Consider the following 20239-nt stretch of genomic DNA (forward strand, 5'->3'; position numbering starts at 1 on the left):
GAGAACAGCCTCACTTCACCATCTTAGCAGCTGGTATATAGGTAGAAAAATGAAGACTGACCTGAGCCTCTCCAGTTTACAGTTTGGACTCTCCAGTCCAGAACAGAGCCGCTCCACTCCTGAATCCTTCAGCTTGGCCTCACTCAGGTCCAGTTCTCTCAGATGGGAGGGATTGGACCTCAGCGCCGAGGCCAGAGATCCACAGCTGATCTCTGATAAAGTGCAGAACCACAACCTGGAAAAGCAATAAATGGGCAAATAAAAACACATTTCTAAATCTGAAAATAAAGAGAAAAGCAGAAAATGTAAAGAAATTTAGAAAAGACCAACAGAGGCCTCCTGACCTGAGTGTCTCCAGTCTGCAGTTTGGATGCATCATTGCAGACGACAGTAACTTTACGTCGGCATCTGTCAGGCTTTGGTTTGTGCTTACGCTCAGCTCCCGTAGATGAGAAGGGTTTGACGTCATTGCTGAGGCCACAACTTCCCAATGACTCGTTGAAAGAAAACTATCAGACAGTCTGTTGTGTATGAAACAAAAATAGTGAGTCAAACTTTGGGATTTCTCATCAACTTATCTGAGAATCTACCTCAACACAAATGTAGCTCATTTCCTGGAAAAGCTAAATTCAACACCGTAGAGCAACAGTTTGAACGACCATCAGATCTGAAATGCAACTGAATTATTCTCAACATCTGTCTTATTTTAGAACAGCTCATAATTACTCAATATTTAAAATGATTGTAGCAAATGGTTTAAAGAAACGTGCATCTTTTTATCTGTCTATCGGCTCTTTGGATATTTTGCATTTCATCCAATTTGTACGATCGTGCGTCAAGTCTTAATTCAGCGATCGATCGATGACATCAGAGTCTCTGGTTGCATCGATTGCCCTCAGCTTCTGTTCTATCTGCCTGTTTCCCTTCAAATCATTTCACTGCACCTTTTGTTGCTAGTGATGAAGTTGCCACCTAACGGGTGTGGAAAGGCTCAAACAACTTTGTGGGTCACATAAAGGCTCCAAACGGAACCGCCACAAAGACCTAAAACACCCATTTAAACCAACAAGGCCGGCTGTTTTTACGTTGAACAAATGAAGCAAAATAGTCACGTGTCATTAGTTAAAATGTGTTTTTCTGTCGCTTGAATACGATGTAAACAAACAAACAAAAGTTATTTAATTACATGACAGTAATTTCATGGTAGTCAGTTAACTTGTGGCTCCTATTATTCCTGCCTTATGTTGGTTTGTCTGGATTGACCTTTGAACTTATATCCAGCCAGTGTCGAACATTTCTGGATGAATTGTTGTTGTTTTTAATTTATGGACGCTGCAGTGGAGATAAAGAATTGAAGGAATGACCACTGGAGGGGGTATTGCTACCTGACACGATCCACTCGCTTGGTTTAAACGCCGATGTCCGGCCCCAGAAATCTTTACTTACTGGAACTTCCTGCAGTTCCTCACAGCTGGAATCAGGCGACGTCGTCCCTCCTCTGAGGTCTTGTACTGCTCCAGGTTCAGCTCATCCAGAACCTCCTCTGACATCTGCAGCAGGTAGGCCAGAGCTGAACAGTGGATCTCTGACAGTCTCCTCCCTGATTTCTTCTCTGACTTCAGGAACTCTTGGATCTCCTGATGGACTGACTGATCCTTCATCTCCATCAGACAGTGGAAGATGTTGATGCTTCTGTCTGGGGAGATTCCATCACTGTTCACCTCCTTCAGGTTGTTGAGGACCTTCTGGATGGTTTCTGGGTGGCTGTTCCTCTGATCCAACAGTCCACCCAAGATCTTCTGATTGGACTCCAGAGAGAGACCATGAAGGAAGCGAACAAACAAGTCCAGGTGGCCATTTTCACTTTTGAGAGATTTCATTAGTGCTCTCATGAGGAAGTCATCAAGAGATGTGACTGGATCGTAATTTGTAAACAACCCAGCAAACCTGGAAAAGGGGTTTGTTTTCGAATATTTTAGGAACTGATTTATAACCGCTGTGTCTTTCCTGGTGTAACGGTGGAACATGTAGACGGCAGCCAGAAACTCCTGAATGCTCAGATGAACAAAGCAGTAGACTGATTTCTGGAAGATCACACTCTCTCTTTTGAAGATCTCTGTACAAACTCCTGAGTACACCGACGCCTCGGAGACGTCCAGTCCACATCGCTCCAGGTCTTCTGAGTAGAACATGATGTTTCCTTTCTCCAGATGTTCAAACGCCAGCCGACCCAACTTCAGAAGGAGTTCTTTATCAGCCTCAGTCAGTTCCTCTGGTCTCTGCTCTCCTCCATACTTCTGCTTCTTCCTCTTTATCTGAACCCTCAGGAAGCGTGAGTAGAGGTCAGTCAGGGTTTTGGGCAGCTCTCCTCTCTGGTCTCTGGTCATCATGTCCTCCAGAACTATAGCAGTGATCCAGCAGAAAACTGGGATCAGACACATGATGTGGAGGCTCCTGGAGGCCTTGATGTGTGAGATGATTCTCTTGGACAGATCTTCATCACTGAACCTCCTCCTGAAGTACTCCTCCTTCTGGGAGTCAGTGAAGCCTCGTACTTCTGTGATCCTGTCAACACACGAGGGAGGAATCTGATGGGCTGCTGCAGGTCTGGAGGTGATCCAGATGAGAGCTGAGGGAAGCAGGTTCCCCTGGATGAGGTTCACCAGGAGCACGCCAACGGACGATACTTGTGTGACATCAGAGATGACCTGATGCTTGTTGAAACCCAGTGAAAATCTGCTTTCATCCAGGCCATCAAAGATGAACAGAAGTTTCCAGACAGTCAGATCTTCTGCTCTGATCTTCTGTAATGTTGGATGGAAAACATGAAGCAGTGAGAGAAGACTGTGCTGCTCATCTCTGATCAAGTTCAGCTCCCTCCATGAGAGCGGAAGCACCAGACTGATGTCTTGGTTCTCCAAACCTTCTGCCCAGTCCAGACTGAACTTCTGCACTGAGAAGGTTTTTCCAACGCCGGCGACACCGTTGGTCAGAACCACTCTGATGTGTCTCTGTTGCTCAGATAAGACTTTGAAGATGTCCTGGCACTTGATTGGAGTGTCCTGGATGTTCTTCTTGGAGGTTCTCTCAAGCTGTCTCACCTCATGTTGTGTGTCCACCTCCTCACTTTGTCCCTCAGTGATGTAGAGCTCAGTGTAGATCTTGTTCAGCAGGGTTCCACTTCCTGCTTCATGAGTTCCTTCAGTCACATGTTCACATCTTCTCTTCAGACTCATCTTATGACCTTCTATCACCTCCTGCAGATCACTTCCTGAACATAAGTAAACCAATGATTTCCATCTATAATAAATCATCAACACAACTACAAATTCATGACATCACAAATTAAATCTCATATTGAACAGTTTTACTTTGTTTGGGCTTCATTTCAGCATCTCCAGATCTGCTTCCAGATTGTGAACAAGAGGACTCTCCTGGTGGAGCTGACTGGTCCCAGTTTGATAGGATGTGCTCCCCCCTCTCACTATGAAACACATCTCTATTAGTCCTTTGATTTATAGGATGAAAGAACCTGATCAAGACTCAATATTGTTCCAGCATTTATGTCTGAATTCATCTTTCAGTTTAAACCTGATTCTTGTTTCTAATCAACAATATTCACATTAAGTCTGTAACTATATGACTGTCTGAGGTTTAAGTGTTAAACATCTCCAATAATAAACTCACAACCTGCTGCTGTTAATGTGACTAACAGCTGCCACACAAACACATCATCACGCTTTAGTTTTCTTACATTTTCTCTGAACTTCTGAAGTTTATTAGTCCACCTTTGGACAGGTCACTCTTCAGGGACACCCAGCTGGGCACTGTGGACTCTGCTCTGTCCTCGTCCATCCTGAGGAAACATCAGAAATAGTGATGAGACTGTGATGAAGGTAAATAATCTGTAGAGGTTGTAGTTAAATAATCCCAATTCACTGCATTTTTATCAAACAGGAACATTTCTAATCCATTCTGGATAACAACTGAATCAATAAATCAATGATGTCTCTGTATCATTTTCATGTTTTCAGAGTTTAAGCTGCTTTTTTAACTGTTCCCTGCAGTGAGAAAAGAACTGGCACCTTTTCCAGCCCCTCATCCTGCAGCACTGAATGTGCTCTAAAGTTCTTTCCAGAGCAAACGTCTCTGCACTTGCAGCAACATGTTGTAGTCATGGATCCGTGAGGAGAACCGGATACAGGAAACGCCCCCACTTTGATCCCAAAACCCAACTGGTGGCCAACGGTGGTCCGGCAACGACGGGGACGCTGGTCCATCGGGCCCACAACACTGGTTTTCCACAGGCCAACATGGTGAAAGGACTGTCTTCAGCTCAGCCACTAAATTATCTGGTGCTACATAAACATACTAGTCAGGACTTTTTAACTTCCCTCATTTGTTCCCCTCTTCAATTATTTCTATGATCCAAGTCCTCAAAGATCACTGCTCTATTTAAAATAGATGAAAGAAATGACACCCACTCCTGCATTTCTTTCACAGTGGTTCCACAACATAGAACAATAAACCACTGTGAGAAAACGTGCAACATGAACCCAAAATCCTGTTGGTGTCCTGTGATCCTGTGTGGATTTAGTTATTTATTTATTGTCTTAAATTGGTCTGGCTGAGAGATGCTAACTTGCCCACGATTAGATGTTGTTTGACAGGTAATACCAAAATATCCAGCTGTAACCTGGACTGTTGAACAGCTCTAATAACTCTAAGAGCTTTTCACCTGTCACAAAAAAGTTTGAAAATGTTGTTAATACCTGTTAAGACTCTCTAACAACGTTAACAGCATAATACTCACTTTACACTCACCTTGTCGCTCTTCCTGCTTCGTCTGAACAGAATACTTTAACTTTTAAAACCTAATCAACAGCTTTATGGCGTATATATTACTACCATAAAAGCGTTCTGGGAGGGTTTAAAGTTCAAAGTTCTTTTGGGATCAGTAGCAAACAAAATGTTTTCAAATCTTGATTTTATCTCCAAACACAACTGTCAATTCTTTTCAATAATGCTCTTCGTTTCCACTCACCTTGTCGGTCTTCAGTCTTCCTGCTCAGTCTGAACGGAATACTTTTACCTTTCCTTTTTCCTCTGTTAATGAACAACTTTATGGCTGTTGATTAATATTCCACTACTATAAAAGCATTCTGGGAGGGTTCAAGATTAAAAGTTGTTTTGCTATTTTAATGCCATAAATATGTTTTTGCATTTAAATGAAAACTGACTAACTTAGTTAAATAAATAAATAAGATTTATGATGCTTCAGAGATTTTAAAGACTTGTAAAAGCAGCATATTTCTGCAGCCCTGGAGTCCAGGAGGAGCAGCAGAGGTCAGAATGTGTCGGAGCGCGTTTAACTAGTGTCTGCAGTTCCACGCGTGTCCACCGGCGGCGGTAAAGCACCACATGATATTTCTCCTTTTTGGAACTTCTTCAGCTGCGTTGAGCTTTAAATCTTCACCTGTCGCTCCCTTTAAGCTCTAAACTTTGCGGTTCGATGTGTAGTTTGTTGGTTTGAATATTTTTGATGAATTCTGATGACAACTGAAACTGTCAATGGCCAATAGAAAGTTCGTCCATTGTTCTACTGCGTCACACATTTTCATTATTTATTGTCATTTTTGGGTCTAAACTGGACCAGTTCTGTGAACTGTTTTGCTTTTTCTGTGGACCAGATGTTCCAGGCAGGTTCCATCATCGGACACAGACGGAGACAGGTCACGTGACAACAGTCAGCCTTTAGTTCTTTATTACAGGAGGATCTGGTTTATATACAGACACGTATCTGCAAAATACTAAAAAGTCTATGAACCCAAAGTACTAAAAAGTCTACATCCACGCACACGCGTGTATTAAGTGTTTATACACACGTGTGCGCGTACGTGCACACTGTATATTCATCTAATAACTGTTAGTTTCTAAAACACCAAAGTAGAGTCACTGAGGCACGGCTTCACCTCCTTTACACCGAGGTTTCCCTGAGCAGGTGTGATGAACTGTTGCAGAAGGAAAAGCATGGAACATGTTAATAACCGGACACAACAACACTCAGGTTTATTGTCTGGACCTCGCCATCCCTTTGGGGAGGATCATCTCATTCTTCAGCTTTGAACTGTCAGAGTTCAAAGGTTTCATCCTTCCACAAGACCAGAAAACTTCCGCCCAACCTTCTGACCTCTAGTATTTTCATCTCTTCAAAAATTATCATGTTCAACATTTTGTCTTCCAAATGAAAAAGAAAAAAAATTCTTCCCATCTGAAATTCAGGGCGAGACAATCCGAAAAAGGCAACTATCTCAAAATCAGAGCTTTCTGAGCGACTGATGTGAAGCTGGTGAAATCAGTTTGATGACCATTGTGAAACCAGGAGCAGTGTAAATGAGGGGGGGGCAGTGAGTGGATGCTGCATTCATCAAACACACAATAGTCAGAAGAGAAGAAGGAAGAACAGAAGCCCGTGTTCCTCAGTGTTGGTGTGGAGACGCCTGTTTGGAGGAGCAGGAAGCAGGCTGGACTCTTCCAGCTGGCTTTAATGCCACTTCTCTTCTGAGAACCTCCCAGCAGCTTTCTCTCCACCATCTTTTTACGCTGAAGGTTTTTGATCATTTCAGGTCAGATGTTCTTGGACTGAGGTTACAAATGTTTGTTCTTGTGCTCGGAGCGAACCGATGATCCTCTAAAGTCAGGCATCCTAAAGGTGGATGTTTTCTGAGGCCTGGAGGCTTTAAAGTGGCGCTTTTACCCACTTGTCCTCGTTCTGTTGGAAACTTGATCCAAAAACCTTTTCTGGAGCTTCATGTTCTGCTTTTTTGAAGGAATGAAATGGTTTCATCAGCGCTGCCGGGGCTGAGCAGGCTTCATAAATCTGAAGCTCTGAGATCCTTTAAAGATCTCCTGGAATCAGCAGATGGGGGTTTGATCAAAAACTGTAAGAATCAGTCAAGCTATCAAATCTTGACTCAGTCCAAGCGTGAACCAGTCCATCCAGAGCTGATTATGGCTCAGCCAGGAGGAAAGCACGGCCTGGGGGGGTTCATATGGAGCAGGCACACTCTGGCTCTATTGCTACTGAAAACAGCCCTTCAGCACAGCAGCCTGGAATACAGTTCTGGAGAACACCTGTTCCCAACAGAACCTGTTTAAAACGGGACCAGTAAAGATGCCCGGCGTGACCACGACCACGGGGAGAGAGAGGGGGGGGGGGCAGAGCCAGGCGGTAACGCCGCTGCCCACCGATTCACCTGGAAACAACAAAAACCCCAGCAGCTTGGACCCAATATGGCAGCGTGTTCCTCAGAAACGCTCCTCAAACTCTCCCCACAGCTTCATTGCTAAACAGGATTCGGGTTGTTTTGTCCGTGCTAAATGGAAAGTGTTTGTCCTTTGGTGGTCCAACAGGACCACGATTTGGATGGATGGATGATTTGATGTTATTGAGAATAAAAACAGCTGAAAATGGAAGCAGAGATGTTTCAGAGCACCAGAGTTCAGAAAGAGTTTCTAATCAAACACCGCCTGTTGGGAATGATGAATGGATGGATTTGTATTTAATTTAGACTAATTTTAACATCCTTTATGCCAGTTCCATAGAGCGTACGCGTGCACACACACTAGCAAAGATGATATCCAAACAACAAATAAATGGGAGTCAAAAGAAATCATTTAAAGCTCATATGTCAGAGTCAAGGTCGAGGGTTTTCTATGGCCCCCGGGATGATACTGATTTATTATTAGAACCGGCCCACAGGTCGCAGATGTTTTACACAGGCCAATACTACATTTCCCACAATGCAACGGTGACAGTCTGAGCGGGAGGTGGCTTCATTTCATTATTTATCAGTAGTCATTAGCATAACAGCAAAAGTTAACGTTCAGATTCCCATAAAATGGCAAAACGGAAGGTGGACACTGAGAACCGGGGGTTCAAACAAGGTGGGAGTGGGAGCACATGTTCACGGAGGCAGCTGGGAAACCTGGGTGTCTTCTGAGTGGAGAAAGGGTGGCGGTAATGAAAGAATATCATCTGAGACGGCATCATGAAGCTAAACACGCGGACAAAGACAAGAATATGGACATGGAACAAAAGCTACAGAAGGTTGAGGAGTTAAAACCAGGCCTCAAATCTGGACAGGCTCTGTTCAGAAAAGCCAAATCTCAAAGCGAGGCTGCTGTCAAGGCCAGTTTGATTCTGGCAGAAGAGATCGCTCAATCAGCCCGGCCATTTCCAGAGGGGGATTCCATCAAACACTGCATGCTTAGAGTTTGTGAGCAAGTTTGCCCAGACAAAAGGCAACTCTTTTGAAACGGGAGCCTGAGCAGAAACACCATTGTTGTCCCTCAATCTAAAAGAGCAGCTGGAGAAAAAGGGGAAAGATTTCATGGCATCTTCCCTGGCTGTGGATGAGAGCAGCGACATTAGAGGGGACTCCAGCCTCAACGTGACAGAGGAGTTTCTGGCGTTACGTCCTGTGCACGGCACAACCACAGGACAGGATTTGTATGAAGAGGTGTCAAGATGTGGAAATGAGATGGAGCTGCCTCGGGAAAAACTGGTGGGTTGGACAACAGACGGAGCAGCTGCCATGTGTGGACACAGGAGTGGACTGGTGGCCAAGATACGGGAGAAGATGCAGGAGGAAAACGTTACGCTGAACTGACAGCTCATCATTGCATCATACACCTGGAATCGTTGTGTGCTGAAGCCCTGAACATGGAACATGGAATGTTCACCATCACGCACGCAGGGAACTTTATCAGAGCCAAAGGTTTAATTCAGCGCCAGTTCAAGGCGTTTCTGAGCCAGTGGCAAACGCAGCGTGGTGATTTGCCCCCTCACACTGAGGTGCGATGGCTAAGCCAGGGAAAGGTGCTGCAAAGATGTTTCCAGCTTCCTGAGGAGATCGGATGTTCTTGGACAGCAAAGGGAAAGACACGACTCAGCTCCCAGACCAAAGGTTCTTGTGTGAAACGGCTTTTCTGTGGGACATTCCGAGTCATCTGAATGCAATGAAGCTGCAGCTGCAGGGTCGGGGTGGTGTCCCCTCTGATATGTACAGTACAGTGAAGGCCTTTAGAACCAAACGGACTCTGTGGGAGGCACAGATGCACAAAGGAAACTTGAGCCACTTTCCCAGCTGCCAGACCCTGAAAGAGAAGCTCTCTACCAGTGTGTTCCCGAGCGCACAGTTTGCTGATTAAATGAGTGTTCTCGCCGCTGACTTCCCACGCCGAGTCACTGACTTAAAAGCACCAAAAAGCAGGTTTGAACTGCTCAGCCGTCCATTTGAGGTTGAGGTGGAAAGCTCAGCACCAAAGCTCCAAATGGAGGTGATTGAGCTCCAATGCTGTGATGCCCTGAAGGCAACACATGGGGCAGTGGGTGCTGCGGAGTTTGCCCGTTTCCTCCCCGACACACATCCAGGCTGCTCCAACGTTGCCTGTGTTTGGCAGCACAGACCTGCGGGAACAACTGCTTTCTTTGATGAAGCTGAACAAAACATCACACAGAAGTGGACTTCCTGCTGAACACCTTCACTCAATCGTGAGGAGTTCCTCAGCTCAGAGCCGGACCCCCAACATTGATGAACTCGTCCAAAAGATGAGACACCACCAAGTATCAGCCTCAAACAAGTGAACATTAAGGTGCAATAACACATTTACAATTATTACTCAGCTCAAGTTTAAAAGTTAAAGGTAAATTTAGCCCACTTTTGCTAAATGAGAAAATCTACTGATGGTGCCTTGAATAATACCGCTTCATTCATTTAATGTTCATGTTTTGGGGATTTTTATATAAGGGAAATTTGTCTTTTGTGCCTCTTGAAAATTAAAAATGACTGGCAGAGCCATAAGAAACTATTGCTTTATTTATCTGATCATATTGTAATATATTTGTTAGGTTTTCAGTTGGTTCAGTTTGGTTCACTAGACCAGGGGTCACCAACACGTTGCCCGCGGGCACCCGGTCGCCCGTCAGAACCACATGAGTCGCCCATCGGCCTGTTCTAAAAATAGCTCAAATAGCACCACTTACCAATGAGCTGCATCTCATTTTATTTGTTTGCTATTCTTGTTTAAATCACACATAAACTGGAAATAACAATATATTAAAAAAAACTTTAAAAAATGTTTAATATAAATGAACTATGACCTCGTATAGTTCAAAGGTCAGTATGATGCGCATGACCAAAACGTAGCGTCTACGCAGATCGCTACGACCAAACAGCCGAGCGGGCGCAGCCAAAACGAGGAGACGACTGACCCATAAAAAGATGGCAGAAAAAAGAAAGAAGACAGATCATTTTCACCACGAAAGTTTCTTTCTCCACAAGAGAAGAACTTCTCACACTACTGCCCCTAAAGACAACTACGAGGGGAGTTGACACATATAACGAGGGGAGTTGACACATATAACGATGTGAAGGAGTTTTGGTGGAGAAAAAAGTGCCGCTGGAAAAGCTGGTATCAGTGACTACAGACGGGGCTCCTGCTATGAGCGGCCCACTACAGACGGGGCTATGAGCGGCCTACTACAGACGGGGCTAGGAGCGGCCCACTACAGACGGGGCTAGGAGCGGCCCACTACAGACGGGGCTCCGCTAGGAGCGGCCCACTACAGACGGGGCTCCCGCTGTGAGCGGCCCACTACAGACGGGGCTCCCGCTAGGAGCGGCCCACTACAGACGGGGCTCCCGCTATGAACGGCCCACTACAGACGGGGCTCCCGCTGTGAGCGGCCCACTACAGACGGGGCTCCTGCTGTCTGTAGGCCTCATGTGCCAGAGTGATGGGCTTTGAGCACGTGATGACTCCTGTGGTGAAGATCAGAAACAGCATCCGCTCCAGAGCCAAACAGCTCAGAACATTCAAGGTTCTGTTGGAGGAGCTGCCAGCTGAATATGGTGACCTGCTCCTACACACAGAAATCCGATGGCTCAGCAGGGGACGGATTTTGCTTCCTTTTTTGTCCCTTTTGAGTGAAATAAAAGAGTTCATGCAGTCCAGAGGGGAAGACGCCGCGCTGCTGGAGGACACTGACTGGACACTGGACCTTGCATTTTTAACGGACATTACTGGGAAACGGAACAGTTTGAACTGGGAACTGCAAGGCAAAGGTGAGACTGTTGCTGAGAGGATCAGTGCTGTAAATGCATCTAAAGCCAAGATGAACATTTTCTCTGTGCATTTCCAGACAAAAGGTGCTGCACTTCCCCTCTGTGCAGATGGTGCTGAGAGACAACGCTTCTGCATGTGAGGCTTTGGACTAAAGTGCAGAAAAGTGCTCTCAGCTCATAAAAAGACCTGGGCAAGAGTTTGAGAACAGGTTTTGGGACCTGGATCAGCTTGAGCCATGTGTGTCCTTCATTTCTAACCCTTTCATGAACGTGGACATATCATGCATTGCTCAGCAGTTCAGTGCAACCTTCAGCCTGGATGCTGCACAGATGCAAATTGAAATTGGAACATTGTGAAATGAGCTGCAGCTCTAAGCCTCTCAGGCTGCACCAAACTTTTGGTGCCTTGTTGACACAGAAAAGTACAGTGGTGTATGTACAGCAGCTATGGAGGTTGCAAGCCTTTTTGGTTCGACCTCTCTTTGTGAATCAGCCTTTTCTGACATGAACTTCATCAAGAACCAACACAGAACAGGCCTCACTGATGCACATCTGCCAGACTCACTCAGAGCTGCACTGTCAAGTTCCCCACCAGAGGACTGGTGTGAGGACCCTAACCCTAACCCTAACACACTGGTAACAGCAGCAATGCCAGGCTTCCCCCCAACGGACAAAGAAACGGACACCAGATTGGTGTCTCCTTCAGAATTTGTTAAATGTGTTTGTAAAATGTAACAATTGTTCATGTTAAAATGTTCATGTGAAAAAATCTGCAGACTGAAGTGTGAAGTTCAAAACGTATTCAGATTTATTTTAAAATCTGAAAGTTTATTTTTGTATTTTACATGATTTATTATTTGTACAAACGTGGTGCAAAGTAATTCATGATTTGTTAAAAAATGTCAGTGGCTGGTAAAAATGGGACATTGTGATTTCCTAGGACTGTTGTAGAAGTGATCATTTTAAAATGGTTTTGAACTTTTTTTTTGCAATTTGAAAAACAAAATCTAGAAATAAAGTGTTGCATATTGATATTAATAATGACGTTTATTTAAAGGTAAATTGAGCAAATTGGCTATTTCAGAAGTGTGTATCAAACTGGTGGCCCTTCACATGATTCAGTACCCAGGAAGTAGCTCTCCGTCTCAAAAAGGTTGGTGACCCCTGCACTAGACTACATGCGGTCATTTTAAAATTTTCCAACATTGGATCAGTCTGGCCCTCGGCTTGGAGCTACATTTTTTATTTGGCCCTCCGTCCATTTGACTTTGACACCCCTGATTTAAATGAATCAGTATGTTTCCATCAGTGGTTAAAAATCCGATGAATGTGATCATCAAAATGCACAAATTCTGTCTTAAATCAGCATCAGCCGTCTTTGCTCATTAAATATATGGAGCAGTGATCCAGGATTAAACGTTGCTGTTGTCCAAGATTACTGACTGATCCATGATGTGTAACAGATTTCTATTATATCGATTAACGTGAATGTTTGCATTGAAATTGGACAGAAATCTGCAGAATGTAAACTGTATAAAAGTTCACTTTCCCAGAAACAGTTGCAGTCTCATTATGGGCTGTAACTGGAGGAGCTCCAGCTTATGTCATTAGAATCTACATGATTCAGTTTATTCATGCTTTTAGTGCTCTTTTGACTGAATTTTACTAGATAAAAATGTACCTTTTCTGCCCCCAATAAAAGAGTTCCTCTGGTAATGACTTATTAGCACATGGGCAAACAGGAACTCAGGCAGACACTAAGGAAACACAGGAAATAGTCCGTTCTTCAGGCTCAGGGCCCACACAAAGTCTATGGGTTGCAGGCTCGGGGAGTGGGTCGAGCAGAGATGGAATGCGGAACCAAGGGGGAAGGTCGTGAATCCTCGGAACCGTGCAGTTCCGCTGACAGTGGGCAGGAGTGACAGAAAGGGTCTTACAGGAGAGGAGGCTGACGATGTAGCGGAGCAGACTGGGGACGAGCAGCAGCGAAGTCGGGGCCAGGCGGAGAAGTCAAAACCAGGCGAGCAGCAGACAGGAACCAGAAACGCTGAGGCAGAAGTCGTAGTCAGGGGCAGAAAGCAGGTAGGTTGTCCAGGGAACAGGCGAGGCAGGCAGAACGAAGACAGGCAGGGTCGGTAACAGGTAATCCGGCAGGAAAATAACGCTGGAAAGTCTCGCATCAAGGCAGAAGAACAATCTGGCAAAGAGTGAGAGTGCAGGGGAGGCTGATAGCAGGGCTGATTGGGAATGAGCTGCAGCTGTGCTGCAGGTGAGTGGAGCAGAGGCAGGGGGACAGGAGGGAACTGGGGGAATGGAGCTGTGATAAACGGTGATCTATATGTAGCTATATGTAGCTATAGCGTCATTGGCCTCCACTCCAGCCACTCCTGGTAGTTCCTCAAAAACACTGAGTTTCTAGTGGATGCACAATCTGTGGAAGCCAACATAGAAACTTCTGAAGAGCCAAAGTTCTTGCAACAAAAATATAGTCCCCAATTAGGTTGTTTTGTTATCACACGACCCCGTCCCCATTATCTTAAGAGAATATAAAAGAATGAGTGGAGACAGAAGAGAGAATGAGACGTTTTTGGCGCGTGTCGCTCTTGATTTAGTGTTTATTTTTGCAGTAAACTTAAAGGAGGCCTTTTCACTTTATGTTTGATTCCATTTAAGCTGATATTCCATTCTTGACATCTTTAAATTTACAGTATTCATGGGAATTTTATTTGGTCATTTTGCTTCTTCTTATTTCCTATTTCCCACATTTATTCATAGTTTATATTAGATTGCAATAAATCCTATAACATTGAACAGACTGACTAAAGTCAAATGACCTGTGGTTCCCACCGATAGCCGTCATTCTGATGGGTTTTTGCTGGCTGCAGCTGAAATATTCCAATGCTCCATGTCACAGAGACAGTAAATACTAAACCCTAAAGATTCTGAAGGCATGATGTAAAATAGTAATGTATAATACAGACATTTGAAGAGACAATTAAGAGAATGTTTCCATGCTTATAAGAGTGGCCGAGGAGCCGTTTAGAACTTTATAAAGATGCATTGTTTGATACCTGGAACTAATTTAACTTCAAGGCGAAGCTGCTTCTGCTTTGTCGACCATCGACTGATCTCCTGAAAGTCCACCAGCGCTTTTTAAAAACTGAATTTTTCATCTATGGAGGGAGTAGACGGCAGATGTTTCCACAGATGCTCTTCACCAGTGGTCAGTGAGTGATGCAGCAGATGAGCGGGAGTTGACTGGCTTCTACCAGAGATGTCTCAATGTCTCCAGCCCATAGTGTGGATTCTCTACGAGATCAGACAGCAGCTTCACTCCTGAATCCTGCAGCTGGTTCTGTCTCAGGTCCAGTTCTCTGAGATGGGAGGGATTGGACCTCAGCGCCGAGGCCAGAGAGTCACAGCTGATCTCTGATAAACTGCAGTACATCAATCTAAATAAAGAAGGGAAACTCTTATAAGGTTATAAGTGAAACCAGTATTAATCTGAAAGGTTAATCAAAGGCATGATCTGTAAATATTTAATTTAGTTACAGGTTAAAAAATGATAGTAATATGTAATTACCACAATTCCAACCTCTCAGGTTTGCACTGTTCCAGAGGAGAATATATATTGTTCTGGCCCTCACTCTTCCCAGGTTCTCCCACCTCTTTCCCTCCCATCTCATCATGGAGATCCATCTCACCTGCGGCTCATCTTTAAAGGCACAACCTGTCTTAGATGACTTCCTGTCTCCCTCACCATCTCCCTCCTCGTTGGCTGGTGTCTAACAGGCACCCTCACCTAGTTTTGTCTAATTTTGGTTACCATCTGTCGGCTTTTTCATTGTCCTTAAATCAGTTTATCATGAATAAGTGGTCCCTGTGTGGCCCTCCCTCCTGAAGGAACTGGGCACAACACACACACTCAGAAGTGTGAGGACCCTCGGATGGAATAATGGACATTTTTGAGAATGGTGTTTACCTCAGAGTTTCCAGTCGGCAGTTTGGATCCTGGAGAAAACCACAGAGCAGCTTCACTCCTGAATCCTTCAGCTGGTTCCCACTCAGGTCCAGTTCTCTGAGATGGGAGGGGTTGGACCTCAGCGCCGAGGCCAGAGAGCCACAGCTGATCTCTGATAAGCTGCAGTCCCTTAATCTAAATAAAGAAAGAAAACTTTTATAAGGTTATACGTGAAACCAGTATTAATCAGAAAGGTTAATCAAAGGCATGGTCTGTAAATATTTAATTTAGTTACAGGTTAAAAAATGATAGTAATATGTAATTACCACAATTCCAACCTCTCAGGTTTGCACTGTTCCAGAGGAGAATATATATTGTTCTGGCCCTTACTCTTCCCAGGTTCTCCCACCTCTTTCCCTCCCATCTCATCATGGAGATCCATCTCACCTGTGGCTCATCTTTAAAGGCACAACCTGTCTTAGATGACTTCCTGTCTCCCTCACCATCTCCCTCCTCGTTGGCTGGTGTCTACCAGGCACCCTCACCTAGTTTTGTCTAATTTTGGTTACCATCTGTCGGCTTTTTCATTGTCCTTAAATCAATTTATCATGAATAAGTGGTCCCCGTGTGGCCCCCCTCCTGAAGGAACTGGGCACAACACACACACTCAGAAAGTGTGAGGACCCTCGGATGGAATAATGGACATTTTTGAGAATGGTGTTTACCTCAGAGTTTCCAGTCGGCAGTTTGGATCCTGGAGAAAACCACAGAGCAGCTTCACTCCTGGATCCTTCAGCTGGTTCCCACTCAGGTCCAGTTCTCTGAGATGGGAGGGATTGGACCTCAGCGCCGAGGCCAGAGAGCCACAGCTGATCTCTGATAAACTGCAGTAACGCAATCTGAAAAATGCAGGATGAGGTTATACGGTGCAGGTCTGCATGTTATCTGCGTCAGTACTAAACCTACGTTAGTTCTTAGTTGGGTCAGACCTGAATTCACGATATTACAAGCAATTTTTTAATGTGGTGCATCACAGCAGTGTTGAGAACAGCCTCACTTCACCATCTTAGCAGCTGGTATATAGGTAGAAAAATGAAGACTGACCTGAGCCTCTCCAGTTTACAGTTTGGACTCTCCAGTCCATTACAGAGCAGCTTCACTCCTGAATCCTTCAACTTGTTGGCGCTCAGGTCCAGAATCTTCAGATGGGAGGGATTGGACCTCAGCACCAAGGCCAGAGAGTCACAGCTGATGTCTGATAAACTGCAGCGCCACAGCCTGGAAAAGGAATAAATGGGGCAAATAAAAACACATTTCTAAATCTGAAAATGAAGAGAAAAGCAGAAAATGTAAAGAAATTTAGAAAAGACCAACAGAGGCCTCCTGACCTGAGCGTCTCCAGTCTGCAGTTTGGATGCATCATTGCAGAAGACAGGAACTTTACGTCGGCATCTGTCAGGCTTTGGCTTAAGCTCAGCCCCCGTAGATGAGAAGGGTTTGACGTCATTGCTGAGGTCACAACTTCCCAATGACTCGTTGAAAGAAAAGGACCAGGCAGTCTGTTGTGTATGAAACAAAAATAGTGAGTCAAACTTTGGGATTTCTAATCAACTCATCTGAGAATCTACCTCAACACAAATGTAGCTCATTTCCTGGAAAAGCTAAATTCAACACCGTAGAGCAACAGTTTGAACGACCATCAGATCAGAAATGCAACTGAATTATTCTGAACATTTGTCTTATTTTAGAACAGCTCATAATTACTCAATATTTAAAATGATTGTAGCAAATGGTTTAAAGAAACGTGCATCTTTTTATCTGTCTATCGGCTCTTTGGATATTTTGCATTTCATCCAATTTGTACGATGGTGCGTCAAGTCTTAATTCAGCGATCCGATCGATGACATCAGAGTCTCTGGTTGCATCGATTGCCCTCAGCTTCTGTTCTATCTGCCTGTTTCCCTTCAAATCATTTTCACTGCACCTTTTGTTGCTAGTGATGAAGTTGCCACCTAACGGGTGTGGAAAGGCTCAAACAACTTTGTGGGTCACATAAAGGCTCCAAACGGAACCGCCACAAAGACGTAAAACACCCATTTAAACCAACGAGGCCGGCTGTTTTTACGTTGAACAAATGAAGCAAAATAGTCACGAGTCATTAGTTAAAATGTGTTTTTCTGTCGTTAGAATACGATGTATACAAACAAACAAAAGTGATTTAATGACATGACAGTAATTTCATGATAGTCAGTTAACTTGTGGCTCCTATTATTCCTGCCTTATGTTGGTTTGTCTGGATTGACCTTTGAACTTATATCCAGCCAGTGTTGAACATTTCTGGATGAATTGTTGTTGTTTTTAATTTATGGACGCTGCAATGGAGATAAAGAATTGAAGGAATGACCACTGGAGGGGGTATTGCTACCTGACATGATCCACTCGCTTGATTTAAACGCCGATGTCCGGCCCCAAAAATCTTTACTTACACGGCCTTCCTGCAGTTCCGCACAGCTGGAATCAGGCGACGTCGTCCCTGCGCTGAGGTGTTGTACTGCAGCAGGTTCAGCTCATCCAGAACCTCCTCTGACATCTGCAGCAGGTAGGCCAGAGCTGAACAGTGGATCAGTGACAGTTTCCTCTCTGATTTCTTCTCTGACTTCAGGAACTCTTGGATCTCCTGATGGACTGACTGATCCTTCATCTCCATCAGACAGTGGAAGATGTTGATGCTTCTGTCTGGGTAGATTCCATCACTGTTCTCCTCCTTCAGGTTGTTGAGGACCTTCTGGATGGTTTCTGGGTGGCTGTCCTCTGATCCAACAGTCCACCCAAGATCCTCTGATTGGACTCCAGAGAGAGACCATGAAGGAAGCGAACAAACAAGTCCAGGTGGCCATTTTTACTTTCAAGAGATTTCATTAGTGCTCTCCTGAGGAAGTCATCAAGAGATTTGACTGGTTCAGAATATTTTAGGAACTGATTTATAACCGCTGTGTCTTTCCTGGTGTAACGGTGGAACATGTAGACGGCAGCCAGAAACTCCTGAATGCTCAGATGAACAAAGCAGTAGACTGATTTCTGGAAGATCACACTCTCTCTTTTGAAGATCTCTGTACAAACTCCTGAGTACACCGACACCTCGGAGACGTCCAGTCCACATCGCTCCAGGTCTTCAGAGTAGAACATGATGTTTCCTTTCTCCAGATGTTCAAACGCCAGCCGACCCAACTTCAGAAGGAGTTCTTTATCAGCCTCAGTCAGTTCCTCTGGTCTCTGCTTTCCTCCATACTTCTGCTTCTTCCTCTTTATCTGAACCCTCAGGAAGTGTGAGTAGAGGTCAGTCAGGGTTTTGGGCAGCTCTCCTCTCTGGTCTCTGGTCATCATGTCCTCCAGAACTATAGCAGTGATCCAGCAGAAAACTGGGATCAGACACATGATGTGGAGGCTCCTGGAGGCCTTGATGTGTGAGATGATTCTCTTGGACAGATCTTCATCACTGAACCTCCTCCTGAAGTACTCCTCCTTCTGGGAGTCAGTGAAGCCTCGTACTTCTGTGATCCTGTCAACACACGAGGGAGGAATCTGATGGGCTGCTGCAGGTCTGGAGGTGATCCAGATGAGAGCTGAGGGAAGCAGGTTCCCCTGGATGAGGTTCACCAGGAGCACCTCAACTGAAGATACTTGTGTGACATCAGAGATGACCTGATGCTTGTTGAAATCCAGTGAAAATCTGCTTTCATCCAGGCCATCAAAGATGAACAGAAGTTTCCAGACAGTCAGATCTTCTGCTCTGATCTTCTGTAATGTTGGATGGAAAACATGAAGCAGTGAGAGAAGACTGTGCTGCTCATCTCTGATCAAGTTCAGCTCCCTCCATGAGAGCGGAAGCACCAGACTGATGTCTTGGTTCTCCAAACCTTCTGCCCAGTCCAGACTGAACTTCTGCACTGAGAAGGTTTTTCCAACGCCGGCGACACCGTTGGTCAGAACCACTCTGATGTGTCTCTGTTGCTCAGATAAGACTTTGAAGATGTCCTGGCACTTGATTGGAGTGTCCTGGATGTTCTTCTTGGAGGTTCTCTCAAGCTGTCTCACCTCATGTTGTGTGTCCACCTCCTCACTTTGTCCCTCAGTGATGTAGAGCTCAGTGTAGATCTTGTTCAGCAGGGTTCCACTTCCTGCTTCATGAGTTCCTTCAGTCACATGTTCACATCTTCTCTTCAGACTCATCTTATGACCTTCTATCACCTCCTGCAGATCACTTCCTGAACATAAGTAAACCAATGATTTCCATCTATAATAAATCATCAACACAACTACAAATTCATGACATCACAAATTAAATCTCATATTGAACAGTTTTACTTTGTTTGGGCTTCATTTCAGCATCTCCAGATCTGCTTCCAGATTGTGAACAAGAGGACTCTCCTGGTGGAGCTGACTGGTCCCAGTTTGATAGGATGTGCTCCCCCTCTCACTATGAAACACATCTCTATTAGTCCTTTGATTTATAGGATGAAAGAACCTGATCAAGACTCAATATTGTTCCAGCATTTATGTCTGAATTCATCTTTCAGTTTAAACCTGATTCTTGTTTCTAATCAACAATATTCACATTAAGTATGTAACTATATGACTGTCTGAGGTTTAAGTGTTAAACATCTCCAATAATAAACTCACAACCTGCTGTTGTTAATGTGACTAACAGCTGGCACACAAACACATCATCACGCTTTAGTTTTCTTACATTTTGTCTGAACTTCTGAAGTTTATTATTCTACCTTTGGACCAGTCACTCTTCAGGGACACCAGCTGGGCACTGTGGACTCTGCTCTGTCCTCGTCCATCCTGAGGAAACATCAGAAATAGTGATGAGACTGTGATGAAGGTAAATAATCTGTAGAGGTTGTAGTTAAATAATCCCAGTTCACTGCATTTTTATCAAACAGGAACATTTCTAATCCATTCTGGATAACAACTGAATCAATAAATCAATGATGTCTCTGTATCATTTTCATGTTTTCAGAGTTTAAGCTGCTTTTTTTAACTGTTCCCTGCAGTGAGAAAAGAACTGGCACCTTTTCCAGCCCCTCATCCTGCAGCACTGAATGTGCTCTAAAGTTCTTTCCAGAGCAAACGTCTCTGCACT

The 20239-nt window shown here is 44.6% G+C and overlaps 1 protein-coding gene across 1 annotated transcript in view; it reads right to left on the bottom strand.

Moving 5' to 3' along the window:
• The window catches only part of LOC130525977 (uncharacterized), a 242442-nt gene that overhangs the window by 1717 nt on the left and 220486 nt on the right, over window positions 1–20239 (bottom strand). Inside the window, 4 exon segments of the mRNA XM_057033300.1 lie at window positions 15112–15285; window positions 15816–15989; window positions 16195–16368; window positions 16479–16649. Of these exon segments, the coding sequence (XP_056889280.1) occupies window positions 15112–15285; window positions 15816–15989; window positions 16195–16368; window positions 16479–16649 (693 nt within the window).

The sequence above is a fragment of the Takifugu flavidus genome, chromosome 5 (genome assembly GCF_003711565.1).
Source record: "Takifugu flavidus isolate HTHZ2018 chromosome 5, ASM371156v2, whole genome shotgun sequence".
Classification (NCBI taxonomy): domain Eukaryota; kingdom Metazoa; phylum Chordata; class Actinopteri; order Tetraodontiformes; family Tetraodontidae; genus Takifugu; species Takifugu flavidus.